The sequence below is a fragment of the Pavona decussata genome, unplaced genomic scaffold (assembly GCF_977016875.1).
Source record: "Pavona decussata unplaced genomic scaffold, jaPavDecu1.1 SCAFFOLD_155, whole genome shotgun sequence".
NCBI classification, from domain to species: Eukaryota; Metazoa; Cnidaria; class Anthozoa; order Scleractinia; family Agariciidae; genus Pavona; species Pavona decussata.
The window spans coordinates 4,628,646-4,646,411 of record NW_028145567.1 but is presented as its reverse complement, the minus strand read 5'-3'; the positions used below and the strand labels follow the sequence as shown (position 1 = coordinate 4,646,411).

At 35.3% G+C, this 17,766-nt stretch overlaps 2 protein-coding genes across 2 annotated transcripts; one reads left to right on the top strand and one right to left on the bottom strand.

The window, feature by feature from the left end:
* The first annotated feature begins 53 nt into the window (after positions 1-53).
* Positions 54-995, top strand: LOC146465981 (small integral membrane protein 12-like). The gene has a single exon (XM_085127925.1). It carries the CDS (start codon positions 161-163, stop codon positions 494-496), a length of 336 nt encoding a protein of 111 aa, XP_084984051.1. The 5' UTR covers positions 54-160; the 3' UTR covers positions 497-995.
* Positions 996-2,287: 1,292 nt separating this feature from the next.
* Positions 2,288-17,726, bottom strand: LOC146465980 (ubiquitin-like domain-containing CTD phosphatase 1). Its single transcript, XM_085127924.1, has 10 exons — positions 17,510-17,726; positions 15,645-15,736; positions 15,159-15,250; positions 14,401-14,516; positions 13,382-13,480; positions 12,163-12,200; positions 11,662-11,760; positions 4,135-4,248; positions 3,531-3,658; positions 2,288-2,916 (listed from the first exon to the last, which is right to left on the bottom strand). The coding sequence occupies exons 1-10, from the start codon at positions 17,682-17,684 to the stop codon at positions 2,904-2,906; spliced, it is 966 nt and encodes a 321-aa protein (XP_084984050.1). The 5' UTR covers positions 17,685-17,726; the 3' UTR covers positions 2,288-2,903.
* Between the last annotated feature and the right edge of the window lie 40 nt (positions 17,727-17,766).

Genomic DNA, 17,766 nt, shown 5'->3' with positions numbered 1-17,766 from the left:
GGACTAGAAACTAGTAGTTCCCAAGTAGTTCCCAAGTCTCTGAGAGGCAACCGGTGAAGAGTGAAGTGTTCGGCTGGCTGAAGTTTCAATATTCCTTGAAAGGTTTTACCACAAAATAACATTTTCTGGCCTCAAGGGACGCTTTCCGTCTCGTTTAGTGATGGTTTGGCCTCTGATTATGGGTGCAGCCCGAACGTATGCCCCCTACGTCGTTTTACCGGTTGCAGTGGTAGTGGGAAGTGTCGGCTATTTCATCGAAACACGAGTCAGGAATAGCGAAAAATGGGCCAAGGAAAAACCCAGTACATTAGAGGAACGAACTCTGAGGCAGCTTGATGCACTAGAGGATCCCACGGATGTGCAGAGTTTAAAGTACAAGGAAGGAATTCCGAGGACCATGTTTGATAGAAATCAAGGATACAAGACAGGATTTACGGGACGATCGCTCGAGCTCGGGGAACGATCGACGGCAGCTGATACGAACAATCAGTCGTGACCAGGCCACGTCGTATTTCGATATCATGGGGATTAATTTTTTCCTGCAGCTAGGAAGAAATGACACTACAGTATTATCAATATCGAGAACTGCCATCTTGTGGAACAAGGCCTTGCACACCGTAGATTGAATTGACCTTTTGTTCCCCGAACTTTGAGCATAATTTTAACTGGACTGGACTCAGTGGACTGGAACACTTTTCATTCCACTGACAATCACATGTGTAGACTTACACTTGCCATTTATTTTTTGTTGCCAAGCAGCTTAAACGTGGTTTGATATTGACTCTATTTTGAGGTTTTAAATTGTGAAATAGAAATTAATTTTTGTAACACTTTCTGATTGCTAACCTTATGATTACTTCAGATGATTTTGGGTACCGGTCAATTTATCAGTTCCCTCCTCACCCTCCCCCTGGTATGTTGTTGTTTCATTGAAAAGCTGTTTCACTGCAATGATTTTGCTAAATTTTTATGATAAAGTTTAGCTGACGAACATATCTTGGCCGCTTCCATTTCTGAGGTCAAAATAATTTTATTGTTAATGTTAATTTGTACACAAACAAACTAAATTGCAGTGTAGTGATTCAGAGTTGGCTTTCGTTTGTAGTGAAATGACTGGTACATTCTTTGAAGTCAATGCTCTGGAGGGTATCCTTTTAATTTTTTTTTTTTTTATGGGAAAGTGCACCATGCTATTTAACTAATTAAAACTAAAACATATTTTATTGTAAAGACACAATCCAAATTTTCAACCTTTGGAATCATCCAGATAAATGTACTACTGCAATTTGAGTGCAGTTGAAAAACCAACAGAATCACTAACGATCTCATGTTTTGGGGTACACATGACAAGCCTGAAACAGGACCTATCTTCCCTTGCTTTTTTTTCCTCTAGCCCCTTGGGAGGAGTGGGGTAGGGGGGGGGGGGGGTAGAGCTGCAGACGTTATACCTGATTGTCCAGTTCCAACAAACTTTGTACACTTTGTTTTACAATAATCAGAAAGTCGGCCAATGGGTCACAGCAAGTTTTTTGGTAATCCATCTATTAAAGTGCTACTACGACAAAAATTTTGCCTGTCCTTTACTCTTCAGATTTTGAAAATATACATACTAGACAGGTACCATGCCAATTTTCATCTAAAAATTCACACGGCAAGTCTGGTTATTTAAACATAGTTTTTCAGTTTTCAATGTCTGCCATTACATACTTCACAAATGGCCGGGGGCGAGGAAAAGGGTTGGGTCTAGCTGAAATTCCTGGGATGTGATGTCACATGCACAATGCTCAAAACCAACATGGCTAATTTTTCTCTGTTTTCCTTCCAGAAGAACTGGAAGAAGACAACAACTTAATTTCACTTCTTGACTGATTATTAAACTCGCACTGTCAATCTACATGAACTGATGCGCATATGATGTCAGCAACCAACTCTTGGCGAAGACTGCTTTCAAAGTATCGCAGGCTTCTCAAATGCGAACTGAGTAATGGAGGACAGATTATTAGCATTTTTTGACTGGGCATTTCCTGATTTATCTCACTGCCACCGTTCTAAATACAAATGCATTGTGCTATTATGGACACATTGACTGTATTGACGTTGAAAAAAGCAGAGAAGAAAAACAAAAATTTTCATCACAGTAGCACTTTAAGTTTAAAATAATATTAATAATGTTTGTCAGCTGTGGTCATATGTTAGTGTCCTGATGATACTCAGGAGTCTCATTATGCTGTAGATGTTTGATACATGTTTCCTTTGATTGCCACAAGTAAAATTTATTACAACAACCATTGGCAATAGAAATAAAAGATAAATTTATTATCTCTTAAATGAAGGAAACAGTTAACTCCAGATATTCTCATCCAGAATGCACTAAAAACTCCATGTTAAGATACATGAAGTAGCTGTGTGGACCAACTGGCCATGAACCATCCTCGTAGACCCATTTGCAGCTAGTTGGGTGGAAGGGATTTTCATGTGTGAAAACTTGTTCTTGGTTGTAAACTTTCACCCACAAAAATCCCTTCCACCTGATTCGCTGCCCCTGGGTCTCTGAGGATAGCCATCAACCAAAAAATGTCCACAAATTACAGGCAAGGACACTTAATTTAAAGCTAATTAAAACAATCCACAGTCGATGAAGAACCTACAGCATCTCCACCACCGCATTTAATACAATGATATCTCATGTGCAAGTGTCAAGCATCCTATAAAAATGCTTATAAAAGAGGCCATCCAAGTTCCTGTGTATTGTGTTCTTGATCTGCTAAATGTCATATAACTGTGTGCTCAGTACTGCCTTGGAAAGTACCTCTGCCTGTACGTTTTTTGTTTGTTAAGTTCATCTTAACAATGTTATTTATAAAATATTGTTAATAAAATTGAACATATATTCGTATGTAGCTTTATGGCTTGTAACTGCAAAACAAAAAGAAAAAAATTAATATTATTAATATTTAGTTATAAAACTTGGATAAAGCGGGACATTAAATCTAGGTCTTACCTCATCACTAACATTGTGCTCTATCTAATTTAAGCACCAACATGAAGATGTGAATCGTTCTCAATATTCATATATTTTATGACCTTAAAATGCAATTATTTAAATCAGAGCAAAAACCGAAAATTTATCTAAAAAATGTTGTCAGTACTTTTTTAATTAAAAAACCTACTGCTGAAATTTGATAACATTTTGATACAACAGAATGTTTCAAAATGTATATTAAATATTAAATACATGCAGAACACAATTAACATTGAGAATGCACAGATATTGCAATAATTATAGTTGATGTTATTGTAACTAATTAGAATTTAATTCCAAAATAAAGCAATAAAACCCAAATTTATTGTCAGGTGTAAAAACAAACATTCTTCAAGTCTATGTTTTAGAAGAATTCTTTAAAAAAATAAGATAATATAAAGGAAACTATTAATAAAAGCAGTAGTAAATACTAATTAAAACTGTCAAATGAACATACTGATTAAAACCTTAAATTTAATTACAAAATCAATATTGAAGTAAAACAGACCTTTCCCAATATTTGTGATTCAAACTGCTGAAGTCATCTAAAGCAGCAATTCTTTTCAAGTACTTTGCCAATTTCAATAGTTCCTTGTCTTTCTGTCTATTTTTGTGTGCCTCTCTGAAAGGTCTGATCTGAAAAAATAAAATAAATAAATTAAAATTCAATATGTCATCACCTGGAAATATGACAATTTTTTATAGAGCGGTTTTCAATTGAGTGTCGTAAAACCAAACCAAAGTAATTAATTAACTCTGGCCTGTCACAACAGATATAAACAACACAACGAACCAATCAGAATTCGAAGCAAATACAGTCATATAACTGGTGCCAAGCGCGGGAAGATGTGGCGGCCAAAACACTATTAGTTTTCGTATAGATTCCCATTGGTTGAGAAAGTGGCACGAGTTTTGTTAACCAATCACAAAGCGTAGTATTTGCAAAACCAAAGCAAACGTGAAATTACTCCAAGGATATTAATTGATTTCACAAGTCTAATAACTTGTCAGTGCCCCAAGTTCAGTATGTTTGCATGGATGACGCTATCTGCATCCTCAAGTCCTTGTCGAGGCTCAGGCTCCAACTTAAGAGAATAAATTAATAAATTTACCTTGAGACCATTCTGTGGATTCATAAGAAAGTTTCTTCTGAGGTCATCAAACATGATTGTATTCTTGCTGTTATATTCCTCGAATTTTCCCCAGATGACACCAAGTGGTTTTGTCTACAAGAAAAAGACAATTTGATATCAGTTTAATGATTAATATTGCCTTAGCGTAGGATAGAGTACCTGAAGCGCAGCTTCTCCTATAGTGGTGCCCCTTTATGGAGTTCTTTGCATCAGGATCTTAGGCAATGTGACTCATTGGGGGTTGTCAAAAAGAAGATCGAAGTCCACTTTTCTTTTTTGGACTACTACACAGCAATTCTGTAAACCAGTTGACTTCTTTTTTAGCTGATATTAGTAAATTTTTATAACACTTTCTAGCATGCTACTGCCTTGTAACTGGTGATTTGCCGAGTATAAATAAAGAAATAAATAAAAAATAATATGAGAAATCACAAACAAGTGAGTCCTGAGCCCTGGTGAAAAACCTCACAGGATCTTCAAGGATCTTTGAAGATCTTCAAAGACCTGCTAAAGATCCTCAAAGACAAAGATCCTCAAAGGATCCTTACAGGATCTTTGAGGATCCTCCAAAGATCTTTAAAGATCCTGTATCTGCAAGACCTTGAACAATGTCTACAAAGATCCTCAGGGAATCAATGAGGATCTTGCAAGGATCTTACAAAGATCCTTGTAAAGATTCCTGCAAAGATCTTTGCCAGGATCCTTGAGGATTTAATGAGGATCTTTTAAGAATCTTAGAAAGATTCTTGTAAAGATCTTGCAAAGATCTTTGCCAGGATCCTTGAGGATTTAATGAGGATCTTTGAAGAATCTTGAAAAGATCCTTGTGAAGATCTTGCAAAGATCTTTGCCAGGATCCTATAGGATTTAATGAGGATCAAGGGTCCGAAATTGCGCTTTCCTGGTCGCCAATGCGACTAAAAATTTTGCACTGGCGACCAAAATGTCACAACTAGTCGCCAGCGGGCGATTAACTATTTCATGCCACGATCATTATACAAACAATAACTTTGATTTTCAGCCAAATCGATAAAAATAAAATTCAAAGCCGCCCGCCAATTGGTCAAGCTTCACAGCTCGAGCAGTGCGAAGCTTCGCCGCCATGTTTTTTGAACGAGAAATGCTGCATGGTTGTGGCCTGGTGCGAACAACATGGCGATCCGTCGATCGTCTGGACAGAACGCGAAAGGAAAGATCGTTTACGGTTTTGAACATACATGTAGAGCAAAGAACCAACCGGCAGTTTTTCAATCGGGTACATTTCTTCTCCAAAGGGTAGAGACAAGAGAGGGTATAAAGTTGACTTAAAACATTTAGCAGTCTTATGAAACTGCGTATATAACCGGCATTCGATTCATTCATCGTGGTTTTTCAGTGCTGGTGTATAAATCGCCATAGCGGCCCCAAACGCAAACGCGTTCTTTTCGTTCTGATTCTTAAAAGAAAAATTGGCGACCAGAATTTTCCATCTGGCAACCAAAAATTTTGGTTTGTGTTTCGCTGCAAAGGAAAAATTTTATTGACACTTTTTTTTTCTGCTTTTTGGCGACCACATTTTTCCATTTGGCGACTGAAAAAAAATTTCAGTCGCCACTTGGCGCCTGCCTAAAAAAGTTAATTTTGGACCCAAAGAAGATTTAACAAGGATCTTTAACAAGGATCTTTAAAAAAATCTTAAAGGATTGTTGCCATTATTTTTCAGGATCCCCAAGGATTTAATGAGGATCTTTGAAGAAATTATCTTTAAAACATCTTTCAAAGATCTTTCCCATGATCCACCAGGATCCTCAATAATTTTTAAATTGGATGTCGCTTAAAGATCTTAAATAGATCCCTGTAAGGATTTGAAACGGTAGCAAGTCTCAGCCACAAAAAATTAGTAACACATTGTGAAGGGTTCAATAATAATTTATTTAACACCATGTTGCCGTGCAAAAGTCAAAACTTGCAAAAACCGAACACAAAAGTCAATAAGATGGTATACATTAAGATGATTGCACTTTACAAGTCAAGCTTTCAGTCAGCTGATTGATCAAATTACGGTATATTAATAACCTGAAGATTAACTACAAAACTAAGTGTACTTAATGAAGAAGATAAAGATGTATTGAAAAGCGATAAAAGAAGTCATATTCAATTTCATAATTGAGCTGGTATGATACAAATCCTACATAGGAATCTCATAGTGCATTTCAGAGTCACACGAGTCACACGACCAGTTTCACTGGTGGTCTGATTGCCTCATTGTTTGTTTTAATTGCATTGAACACACTTGGCACTGACATGAAAGCTACCAAATTAAGATTTCAGATGTAAAGGTAACCTGCAAAGAGTTTCAAAGTTAACCTTGAGTTCCACACAGTCTGGAAAGATTAACCTGTTACCAACACATGGTACACGTATATTGAATCTAATGATCAGAGCTGTCATTAAGTTGTTAGCATGTGGCATTAAGCTTCTTACCTGCAACAATCTTGTTAATTTCTGACTAAAATGACCCTTCAACCATCAAGATCAGCTGTAACATCAAGGTTCTTTCAAGGGAATTCAGGCCTAATAGGTCTTATGGGATAGGGCCCTTAATGACAGTCCTGATTTCATCAATTATTACAGTTACCCTTCCCATGGAACACATGCTAATTTAATCATGTTGGTAGTGATTAAACACAGGACTAAAATGACAAAGATGCAAGGCATCCTAAGGAAAATAATAACTTTAGAAAAAGAAAATTAGAAAGGAAAATTTTTTAATGTTTTTTTTTTAATAAGATCTTAATCAAAATTTGTACCGTGATCTTACAACCATTCTGATTAAGGTCTTACCACCTTACAATAAATTATTATCTTGGTAAGATCTTAGCATAAATTAAGAATGACAGTTTTAAAAAACAGTTCTTATGAAGATCTTGAAAAACAAAAACAAAAACTTCTTCTTTGGTTCAATTCTTTCTTAAGATCTCATAATATCATACAAGAATCTTGACAGGATCTAAGAATAAATAAACATGCCCGCAATACTCTTACACTGACTGTGATTATCTCTTTACTTGTATTGTTATTAACAATAAAATTTAGTTGTTTGTTGTGACATCTTGTACATCTTAATACTGTTTCCTTCGGTGTTCTAAGTTGATAAACGCAATGAAGACATGTGTGTTTCTAAACAAAGGCTTAAAAAATATGACTGTTAAGACTTACAGTTTGCAGTTTACAGATTGTATTTGTATATTAAAAAAAAAACTAAATGCACGGTCCTACACTGAAACTCACTTGTGAAAACACTATTACTTACAAACCTTCTTTGATGAATCTCAACTCCATTTAATGCCAAAAAGAACAAAAATGCTTTGAATTATAATCTCTTCGACTTCCATGCATAATGTTAGCTTTTAAAATGAGCAAGAAAGACTAGAAAACGTGGAAAAACGTGGAATCACAGCAACACCGGCAGCCATCTTGGATTTCATTCAGCCTGGGAAGACTGGGCACCATTTTGGTCAGCAGTTATGCCACTGCAGGCTCGGAGAAAGACCGTTTCATTTCAGGCATTTCAGGTGGGATTCAAATCTATACAGCACACATTTCCTCTGGATTTTGCCTCTGCTAAGCTAAAAAAATGATGGCTTCAAGTAGCAAACTGTGGGCAACCACTTTTTAGAAAGAGGTAAGTTTCGACACCAATTATTTTGTGAAAGACTGCATGAAAATGTGTGATCGTCTGTCCAAATTATAGACAACGTGCATGCATATGTGCTTCTTGAAGATTATTGAGGTGGTCATTCCCTATTTAGTTTTTATAAGAAGCCTTTGCAAACGTTTTTACGGAGTCATTTGTAGCCAGGTTAATTTCATGACAGAGTTGGTATAAGCTGAAGACTTGAGTCATAGATCTTGATTTGGCGTGAATATTAATTTATGATCTTCGTGCATGGAGTGTACGACTGAAGATCAGCAACTAACAAGATTGTCACTGGTGAGAAGCTCACTGCAACATTGTCTAAAAAGTTAAAGGCAGCTTAGTGGTCACTGTGATCACTCAGATGAACTGATTAAAAGTTCACAATCTTCTGTTTGACGTTAGATTTTCATCTCCTGTCTCCATTTTGTTGTCAAGGTTGAGACTCAAGACTGCAGCTTCAGAGTCAAGTCACCAAATCCTGCTCAATAAAGTCAGTTGTAATTATGATCGTTCGAGTCTATTTTGACTGATTTAATTTTGTTGTGAATCATGACTTCTGCTACTTCTACTCGGCAACAATAATACTAAATAAAAGTTTGTACATGTAACTTGCATAATGGCAGTATTTGATCAGTACTTGATTTCATAGTTGAAAACAACAAGCAATATAAAGAGAACACTAAGTAATAATCTTTTTGATCAATGCAATCATTTTTTCTTATAATAGGCTTTAATGAACTTGTCAAAGCTGCATTAAGAATGGTAATATTTCACACATTGTAAATGGTTCAGCCTACACTCTGGAATTTGTAATTGGCTCAGAGAAACTCTCAAAACATAAACTGAAAAGTGGCATTCATGTGTCACTTTAAAGCTGTTTAAGAGACAGTGATCTTAATTTTCAGTTCACACTGAATGATGATGTAATCCTACTCTTCAGTGGGTTGTGGCTTAATCCAGCTTCATGTACATTTCATCCCCAACATTTGAAAAACAATTTTTTTTAGTTGCTTCACTGAGTATCTCTTGTATGCTGGTGCCATTCTGTTCACTGAAAAGTTGAAAGACTCTGCTCCCAAACAGTATAAATTACTGGCCCACTGGCCTGAGTGGAAATCTACTGAACAACTCTCAATAGCTGTTGAAACTCCCCTTACCTACTCCCCTTTCCTTTGGGTCACTGTTGTTTGAGCAAATTGGCGTGTACATCGTCATTGCTTTCATTGGACTTTACTTAGGAGGAGGAAGAGGTAGGGAGACACTTGTAACAAACAGTGTTTCAACATTTTGATGCCAATAGTAAGCTGCTGTCAGCATTTGCTCAGAGGCAAATAGTAGATGGTGACTTGACCAATGGGGGCATACACTAAACCTTAGTTAATAAATTATTATTGTTCTAATATTGGTACATGTAGCTTTTTTTAGCAAGGGAAATAGCATAAAAAAATGATATCTTGGTTTTTATTTTTGGTTTTAATTATTTTTCTTTTTTTCTCCACAGAGGCCATACAGGATAATTTCAAGCTTTCATGTTTTCATGCTTTTAACATGCAACTGGAAGGACTTATTGGCTTTTTTTATGTTATTTTTTTTTTATTTATCTGTTTATTTTACACTTACACTAAAGAACATTATTGTACCAGTGGAAACCAAGCTGTTATTCATATGTACACTCAGTTAGGGTGCTTCTTTCTTGGGAAAATAGTACTGGCAAATAATAAGTCTCAGGATTGTTTAGAAAGGCTTTAAAGCTGCCAGGTTAATTAAGTCAAATAGATTCTTATAAGTGCTTCATTGATTGATGCAAATGAAAGAAAAAGTTACATGTAGAACTTTGTCCTAGTCTAGGGAACATTGTTGGTAAAGGTTTGTTTCTGTCACTCTTTTGTGGATTACAATATTATTAGTGGCGTTGATCTCGTGAGCATGCATCACAAGAACTTGAATACAATTTTATGCCTTGTAAAAAAAGCCATAATGGCATCGTAGATGAAAGTTTCCATGTTAACTTTTGAAGATTGTTGTGATAAATTTATTTCACATGAATAGCTAAGATTTATCAATAAACGGTTATCACACTTATAATTTTTCTTGTTGGTTATGGTTTGACAATGCCTCAGCCTTTGAATTGAAGTGCTAGAAGCATATCCAGGTATGTGTAGGTTTTGTATTTTAAGCAAGCTGTGATCAAACTCTCAGGAACACATGATTCTAGGTTATTTGAATGAGCCATTGTAGGTCATTGCCAGAAATGTCAGGGCAATCCAAAGAAAATAAAAAACATACACTCCAGGTTTTTTTTTCCTATTTTGCAGCTTGCTTGGAAAACAAAATCAAATCTTGGCCCTTTTTGGTAAGATCGTGACAATTTCAAGATCTTGGTAAGAAACTTATAAGATCTTTGTAAGAATCTTATGAGATCTTGTAAGAGCTGAATAAGAATCTTAAAATAAGAATAAGAATCTTTTAATCTTACAAGATATACGAATCTTTTGAAAAGATCTTCTAAGGTTCTTATAAAATTCTTATTTCTTATTAAGAATCTTGATAAGATTATTGAAGGACACTTAATGAGGATTTTTGCAAGATCTTAGGAGGATCCTTGAAGATTCTTGAGGATCTTTGCAAGATCTTGGGAGGATCTGCATGAGGATCTTTATCAGGATCTTTGAAAAGATCCTCAAGGATCCTTCATTTTCTTGCCAAGATCCTCAAGGATCTTTAAGGATCCTCTAAGGATCCTTAAGGATCTTCAAAGATTCTTGAGGATCTTTGGAAGATCTTGGGAGGATCCTCGAAGATCCCTAAGGATCTTTGCAAGATCTTGGGAGGATCCTTAAAGATTCTTGAGGATCTTTGCAAGATCTTTGAAAGATCTTTATGGATCTTTGAGGATCCTTAGAGGATCCTTAAAGATCCTTGAGGATCTTTGAAGATCCTGAGAGGATCCTTAAAGATCCTTGAGGATCTTGGCAAGAAAATGAAGGATCCTTGAGGATCTTTGAAAAGATCCTTGAAGATCTTTATGAAGATCCTCTTAAAGATCCTCATGCAGATCTTTAAGGATCCTTAAAGATCCTTGAAAGATTTTCACCAGGGAGGGCTCAGAATAACAGCCAGTCATCGGACAATGTCCAGTCAAGATGACAACTTGTGCGGACAAATTTCGGTTGGGGGGTCTTTTTGACCCATCGCATACATGGCTTTCATTATTATAAATAAATAACTAGAAAGTTTTGCATTGAATAGCATGCAGAGGCCATTGCCTGTGAAAATGCAAATAGTGACCAAAAGTGATACTTTTAGCAATCAAAACTTTTATACAAGTCATGTACTGATCTTTAGCAACAAGTTTCTGAGCGTATGAGGCGATTAATATTTTCAATATTTCGACTGTTCAGAAACGAGACATGACCGAGCTAAAATTTGTTTGGTCAGTCAACATGACCGGCAACTGTCCAAAAATCATTTTGAGCCCTGGAATCCAAAAACAAATTTAAAAAACAACATAATATGATTGTATATAGAACCAACCCCCCACCCCTGACCCCACCTTGGTACTGTCACTGGTACCCAATTGAACACATACAGGTGGGTGAAGATCAATCCAAGTGGTTGACCGTTCACGTACAAATATGTGGTGCACAGTTTTTTTTTTTTTCTTTTTTTTTTTTTTTGTCCGGGGATCATACTGATTGCAGAGGTGTAAGGCTCAAACCAATGTGCTCACGACTACACCTGATCAATGCCCCTAGCAAATACAGTACTTGATGTGGGTTACCTGTGCGCCAAATGAAGTACACACATGCAGTGAAATCATAACCCACCTCAATAAGTCCATACTTTGATGAAAGAACAGTTATCATGGCTCCACTGTCTAACAGAAAGCAAATCCTGTAGTTTGGGTTGTCTAAGATACCCAGCTCCTGAAAAGAAAACATCAAAATATTATTTTTATTTATTAAAAATAAATGTAATATGACTTAAAAAGCAACAACTTACTGCATTTAAGCTCAAGTGCAGACACAAGTGCGCTTGTGCTTGTGTTGCATTTGTTAAAAATTAGCTCTTGCGTGCTTGTGCTTGCGTTGCTTAGTAGTTACTGAAAACCTGGCAATTAGGCATAAAAATAACTGGTCCATGACAACGCCACGCAGTCAGAGAAATCAGTAATGGACTGTGAATAGGCCATTTTTAGATATTTAATAACTGTAAATTATATCCCAGACCTGCATCTATTCAATTCACATGGATTCTGCAATCTTGACAACTTTCTTATCCCACTTTTATATTTCAAATGGCTTAAAATAATATCCTAAGTAACTTACTTTCATTTTAGCATCAATCCATTTCATACTGGTGGCAGCTAGAGGTAAAAAAAAATATATTATTATTATAATACCAGATGTACAATATTATAATAATTAAATTCATAAATAATTAAAAATAATTAATTAATTTTAATAATAATATTATGGATTTTAAAAAAATTAATTTTAAGTGCTTGTAAGGTAGCCTCTATACATGGGTGTTAATGTAATCATGAAAAAAATAAATAAAAAATTAAAATAATTTTTATGCCAAGTGTAGTGTATAAGAGGATTGGACGGGAGGAATTCTGAAACAAAATCTGATATGATGTTCACAACCTTTTTTCAGATTCAAACACTAACAAACTAAAAGTCTCTTAATTGTCTCATTGGTCTATACTGCAACAGAGAGTGAGCCTCAAATTACCAACACCACAATGTTCAGCCTGTTAATACAATCACATATTACTAAATACATAATTATCACAAATCCCAACAGGATCAGGACCAAATTGGCAGAACACTTGATTAGAACAAACACTAATCAAATGCAAAGAAGCCTATATATATCCAGTGAAGGCATCAAATGTGCTCGGCACTTTTTTGTCTAGTTAAATGAAGGTTTTGGCTAAAATGTGCATAGAGAGACATGATAGGGGTATAGAATGGTAAAATCCGAGACCCGCCGAGACGCCGAGACCTTCATCTAAAATTCGAGACCGAGACTTAACTATGTTTTTCAAATCCGAGCTCGAGACTAAAACTCGAGACTATCAGAGTGCGAGAGGCTGTGAACGCAAAAAACGCAAAATGTGTTTTTTTACTAACACTACCGGAAAGCGTAATACGGCAATTTAGGAGCAGAATTTATCCAAGCCTACATGTTTCACAGAAGCTGCAGAAGCGATTGTGCTGTTGAGCAGTTTTTCAAGATTATTCTTTGTTGTTTTAGTACGTTAATTCAGACTTAACTTTCGCTTGCTTTGCAAGACCCCGGGCCCGAGATTCAAATTTCAAAATGCGAGATTCCGAGACCCGCTTTATTTTTTACGAGCTCGAGATTCCGAGACTCCAGTTTGAGACGCCGAGATTTCGAGACTCGCCCAAAATTTGCCGAGATCCATTATTTTTCAAGGGCCATTCTATACCCCTATCTATGGCCTCGTACAACCTCTTCTCTTCAAAAATGTTTCGGCAATGAATCTGAATTAAAATATGGAGACGGACACTCACTTACACCATATAGCGATGTCATAATGTTCATAGGATGCTGTGAGAAAATCATGGAGGTACGGTCTCATAAGCTCTAAACCAGTCTCTGCGACTGACCTATGATCTGAAATAAATGTCATGGATATCATTTAGATTTATTCGTACAAAATCTTTATATATAAACACTGGAATTGGTTTATCAAATTCTATTACTTAGAATCCTTAAGGGGGTAAATATATTAAATAAATTGTAGAGTCAAACAGTGACCTAGTGTTAAAACAATGTAATCACTATGAGATCTCATATTCATTTGGTAACCAACTCATTAGTTAATTCCATTTCTAAGCTCTGGTCAAGTTGCTTGATTGAAGAGTCTCGGATCGATCACTCATGAACAGAAAAAATGATGCCACTGATCACTTTTCTCTAGTAACTTCAATCATTTATTGTCATTGTGTCAGAGTGATTATACTTTGTCTGGTCACTTTTTGGTTTCTATTGTCTATATGTTGCTCCCTTGCAGATATTCCAAGTGGTCCAAGCAACACCCCATCCTCGAAAAACAAGTGATTAAAAATTATCACCAATAAGTGGCTTCTCCCAGAAGTACTCGAAATAAATTAACCCTCCCCCGGCTGGTGTAAACAAAATGTTTGGATTTTTTATTCAATCGAGTTGATAACTAATTATTATAATTATTACAATAGGCAATTTGGCCACCGTACAGAGATTCTAAGTTTCCACTCCCCCACACAGTACTTTTGCTTCACAGTACTTGGCGAATTACGTATTTTCCATAACCCTACACACTCAGGTAAAATGAGACAGGAAGACCATACTTCAAATCAAAGAACTTGTGGCTAAATGTTAACTATTAGGAGACATGTTCCATTCAATTTACACAGTACATATGAGTGCATCAAACATCCAGCACAAAGGCAACATTTTTTCTCAGTTAAAAACAGGACACAAGGAATTACGGAATGCCCGAACTAGCTAGCAATAGTTAACACTTAAAGCCAAGAAGTTGGTTTAATACTTACCAAATATTGTATAATCTACATCAAGCACAAGCAGTTTCTTTCCAGCTCTTGGCGGATTACGAACTTCCACCTTGTAATCTGACACTCTTTTATTAATTTTTGCCAGGTTCTCTTCTCTATAAAATTATAAACAATGAAATTATCAACTACTGATGTTAGTTACTAAGTATTATTGTAACTCAATTATTATAAGTATTGTAAGTAGTGTTTAGCATAATGATTGTAAAATTGTATTCAATTTGCATTCTGTGTCTTGAAAGGCTAATAAAAATTGTACAAAATAATAATTACAATCATCAACAAAAAGTTGTACAAATTTTAAGTTGAGCTGACAGTGTACCTAATGGCCTCATCTGAGAAAACAATTTAGAATTTATAAATAACAACAATAAAATGATAAAAATATTAGCATATTATTCAACTCAATATAGAAGACACTTTCCTTCAGGAGTGTAAAAATTTATTTATAAATTTATAAATATTTATAAATTTTAAATTAATAACAATAAAACGTTTCAACAAGAAAATTAACGATAGTAAAACAAAATGATAAAAATATTAGCATATTATTCAACTTAATATAGAAGGCACTTACCTGAGTGTAAAAATTACTAAATATAAACACAATGTAATAATAAAGTAGAAACCAAATGAATATAATTATAAAGGAGGATTCAGATAGAAAAATTTAACATTATCAAATGTACTATGTGTGCTTTTACATTAATTTTATTAAAATACAAGATCCCAAAATTTACCTGTTTTCTATTTGAATCTCATCCTCTTCTATATCAAAGTCATTTACAACTTGATTATTAACAAGCTCTTCAGAGGGAGAAATCACTTCAGCCTGAAAGAGTACGCAATCCATATAAATATTTATACTAGTTACTCAAGGCTGAAAGTACGAAAGGGAGCAGACACATGTATATACTGTCCAGACTATTTATTATAAAAATAACCATAATGCAAATGGCGATTCAAAAACTGTAGATTTTCATCACTACATCTATGCCTCTCAAGTCCTGATTTTTTTTTTTTTTTTCTTTTTTTTTGGCGGATGGGGGGGGGGGGGGGGGGAGGGGGAAGCTATCCCACTGGGCTTTATTTTCTCTAATAATAAAACTTTGAACAAAATTTTTCTTAACTCTTAATCAAGACTTCAAGAAAAAGACTAATTTGCCCCCTCCCCCACCCAAATGCCCCCTTGGGAAGCCAGTGACAAGGGCATATTAAAGTCCTACCAAGTTTTCTTCTCTTGTTCCCATCATCATAATCTTGTTATTGGACTTCAAGTTTAAGGCACTAAGGCGTACATCATCATCAGGGCTTTTACCTGAGGACAAAAACAACCCAAGAAAATGACAACAAAAATTCAGCACTTTGACATCTACATGACTGAGTGTATACTTTTTCCTAGTATATGAAAACAACTCTCATCTTATTCCTAAAATACAATTTAACAATAACATTAAAATTTAAAAGTTATCCCAATCTTTACCAAAAGCAATTCCTCCTATAAAGTACTTGCAAGTAAAACTGTTTGAAAGTCTGTACTAATATTAAAGCCCCTATTAATATGAGATTATTAAACAGATTAAAATACTACTAATAATGTCGAACATAGTATACCCTAGTATACACATATACCTATTGTAAATACTGCAACAGAGCATGGTCCTCTACTTTTGATAATGACATGTGACAAATTTGAATATCCTTATTCCAAAATTGTACTATGTGATTAACTTAAACTAACCCTAGCTATCATTCTCATATTACTGTGGCCCTATTTTTCCATGCAGTTAAAGATGTATTACCAAATATGTTTCCCAAACACTATTATTTACTTCCCTATTCATTTGCCAGCTTACATTAATTTTGTAGTGGTCTGACTAAGCAAACAAAGTTCTGTGGTCCCACAATATTAATCATCAGGCTACCAGCTTATTATTCTGTTACTAGTAATCTAATACATGTACACTGCTATTAAATAACACCAGAAGAGCTACAGATTATTGTCCTCATGTATGTCAAACCAGTGTGATGTATTTTACTGTTCATTCTCTATGGACCAAATGATATCACAAAAAAGAAACTCTATTCTGTTTCAAAAGAAGATTACTGTATATACAACTATTTTTCTCCTAAATTGATAATTATTCAATGATCAAAACCCAGTCTCACTGTATGTGTTGTAGTTCAATTTTTATTACTCTGTTTTAATTTTTTCAAACCAGTTACCATTTTTTTCAAATATTAGAGCATAATTACACAGGGGTTGTAACCCATAACACTGTACCTGTTACAGATGAATATACCCTTGAAACAGCCTTAATATTACAGGTGATCTTGACGTTTGCAGGTTCATTTTGCTCACAAAACAGTAAGATTGCCAAGGGTGTGACCTGCTAAAGTTCAATACAACATGTGGCTATAATTAACCTGAATGAGAATCTCAAGAGTAACCTCCCTTGTATAGGCCTGGTGGATTCTGGTGGTCGGCCTCACCATTCCTATTTAAATATTATTTCTTGGAAATTAAGCTCAACTCTTCTAACATCATTCTAGTCATAGTCGAATAATTTGTAAGTCTATCAAATGACAAGCTAGCTTATATAAAGTTTATAGACTTTTTTGTAGTTGAAGTTGACATTCCTGAAAGTTGGTAAGTAGGTTGATTTTGCTCACAAAACAGTAAGATTGTCACTGGTGTGAAGTTCAATGCAACATGTGGCTAATTAACCTTAATGACAATCTCAAGAGGAGTACCTCCCTTGTGACCACTTGTATAGCCCTGGTGGTTTCCTCACCATTCCTACTTACAACATTTTGGTAAGAAAAGCTTATATTTAGTCGACGTCGAATAATTTGTAAGTTTATTGAATGATAAGCTAGCTTAATTATGTAAAGTTTATAGACTTTTTTATAATTCAAATTGACACTTCAGAAAGTTTCTAATTCTTTTCTTTCTTTGTGTGGCGAGACTAATAAATAATAAAATAAGCATGCTTCTCTTTAAGACTACACGCATTAAAGTTTAAAACTGAAACAACCGAAACTCTTGTTCTTTCCTAATAAAATTAGACTACCATTAGCTTCAAAATACCTTTATATTTTAAGCCTAGAAGTTTCTGTCTCTCGGGTAAAACGCCAGTTTTGTCTTTTATGAGGTCCTTCAGATATCGCACTGTTTCAGTTAGGGATATATGCTCGATGAGATATTCTTTTCCACTCCATTTTACGATGACATTTACTTCGTTGGTTTCACTGCCTGCCGCCATCTTGTTTTCGGACAGGCCGCGAGAGAATGGGTCGATTATTTTTGTTGTCACGTGGAACCACGCGCGTAAACGCGCAACACAG

Coding starts and splice junctions, on each gene's coding strand:
- LOC146465981 (XM_085127925.1), top strand. CDS start 161: ATGGTTTGGCCTCTGATTATGGGTGCAGCCCGAACGTATGCCCCCTAC.
- LOC146465980 (XM_085127924.1), bottom strand. CDS start 17,684: ATGGCGGCAGGCAGTGAAACCAACGAAGTAAATGTCATCGTAAAATGG. Junction 13,481..14,400: donor TGTAGATTATACAATATTTG/GTAAGTATTAAA, acceptor CATTTATTTCAG/ATCATAGGTCAGTCGCAGAG. Junction 4,249..11,661: donor CAAAGTATGGACTTATTGAG/GTGGGTTATGAT, acceptor TTTTTCTTGTAG/ACAAAACCACTTGGTGTCAT.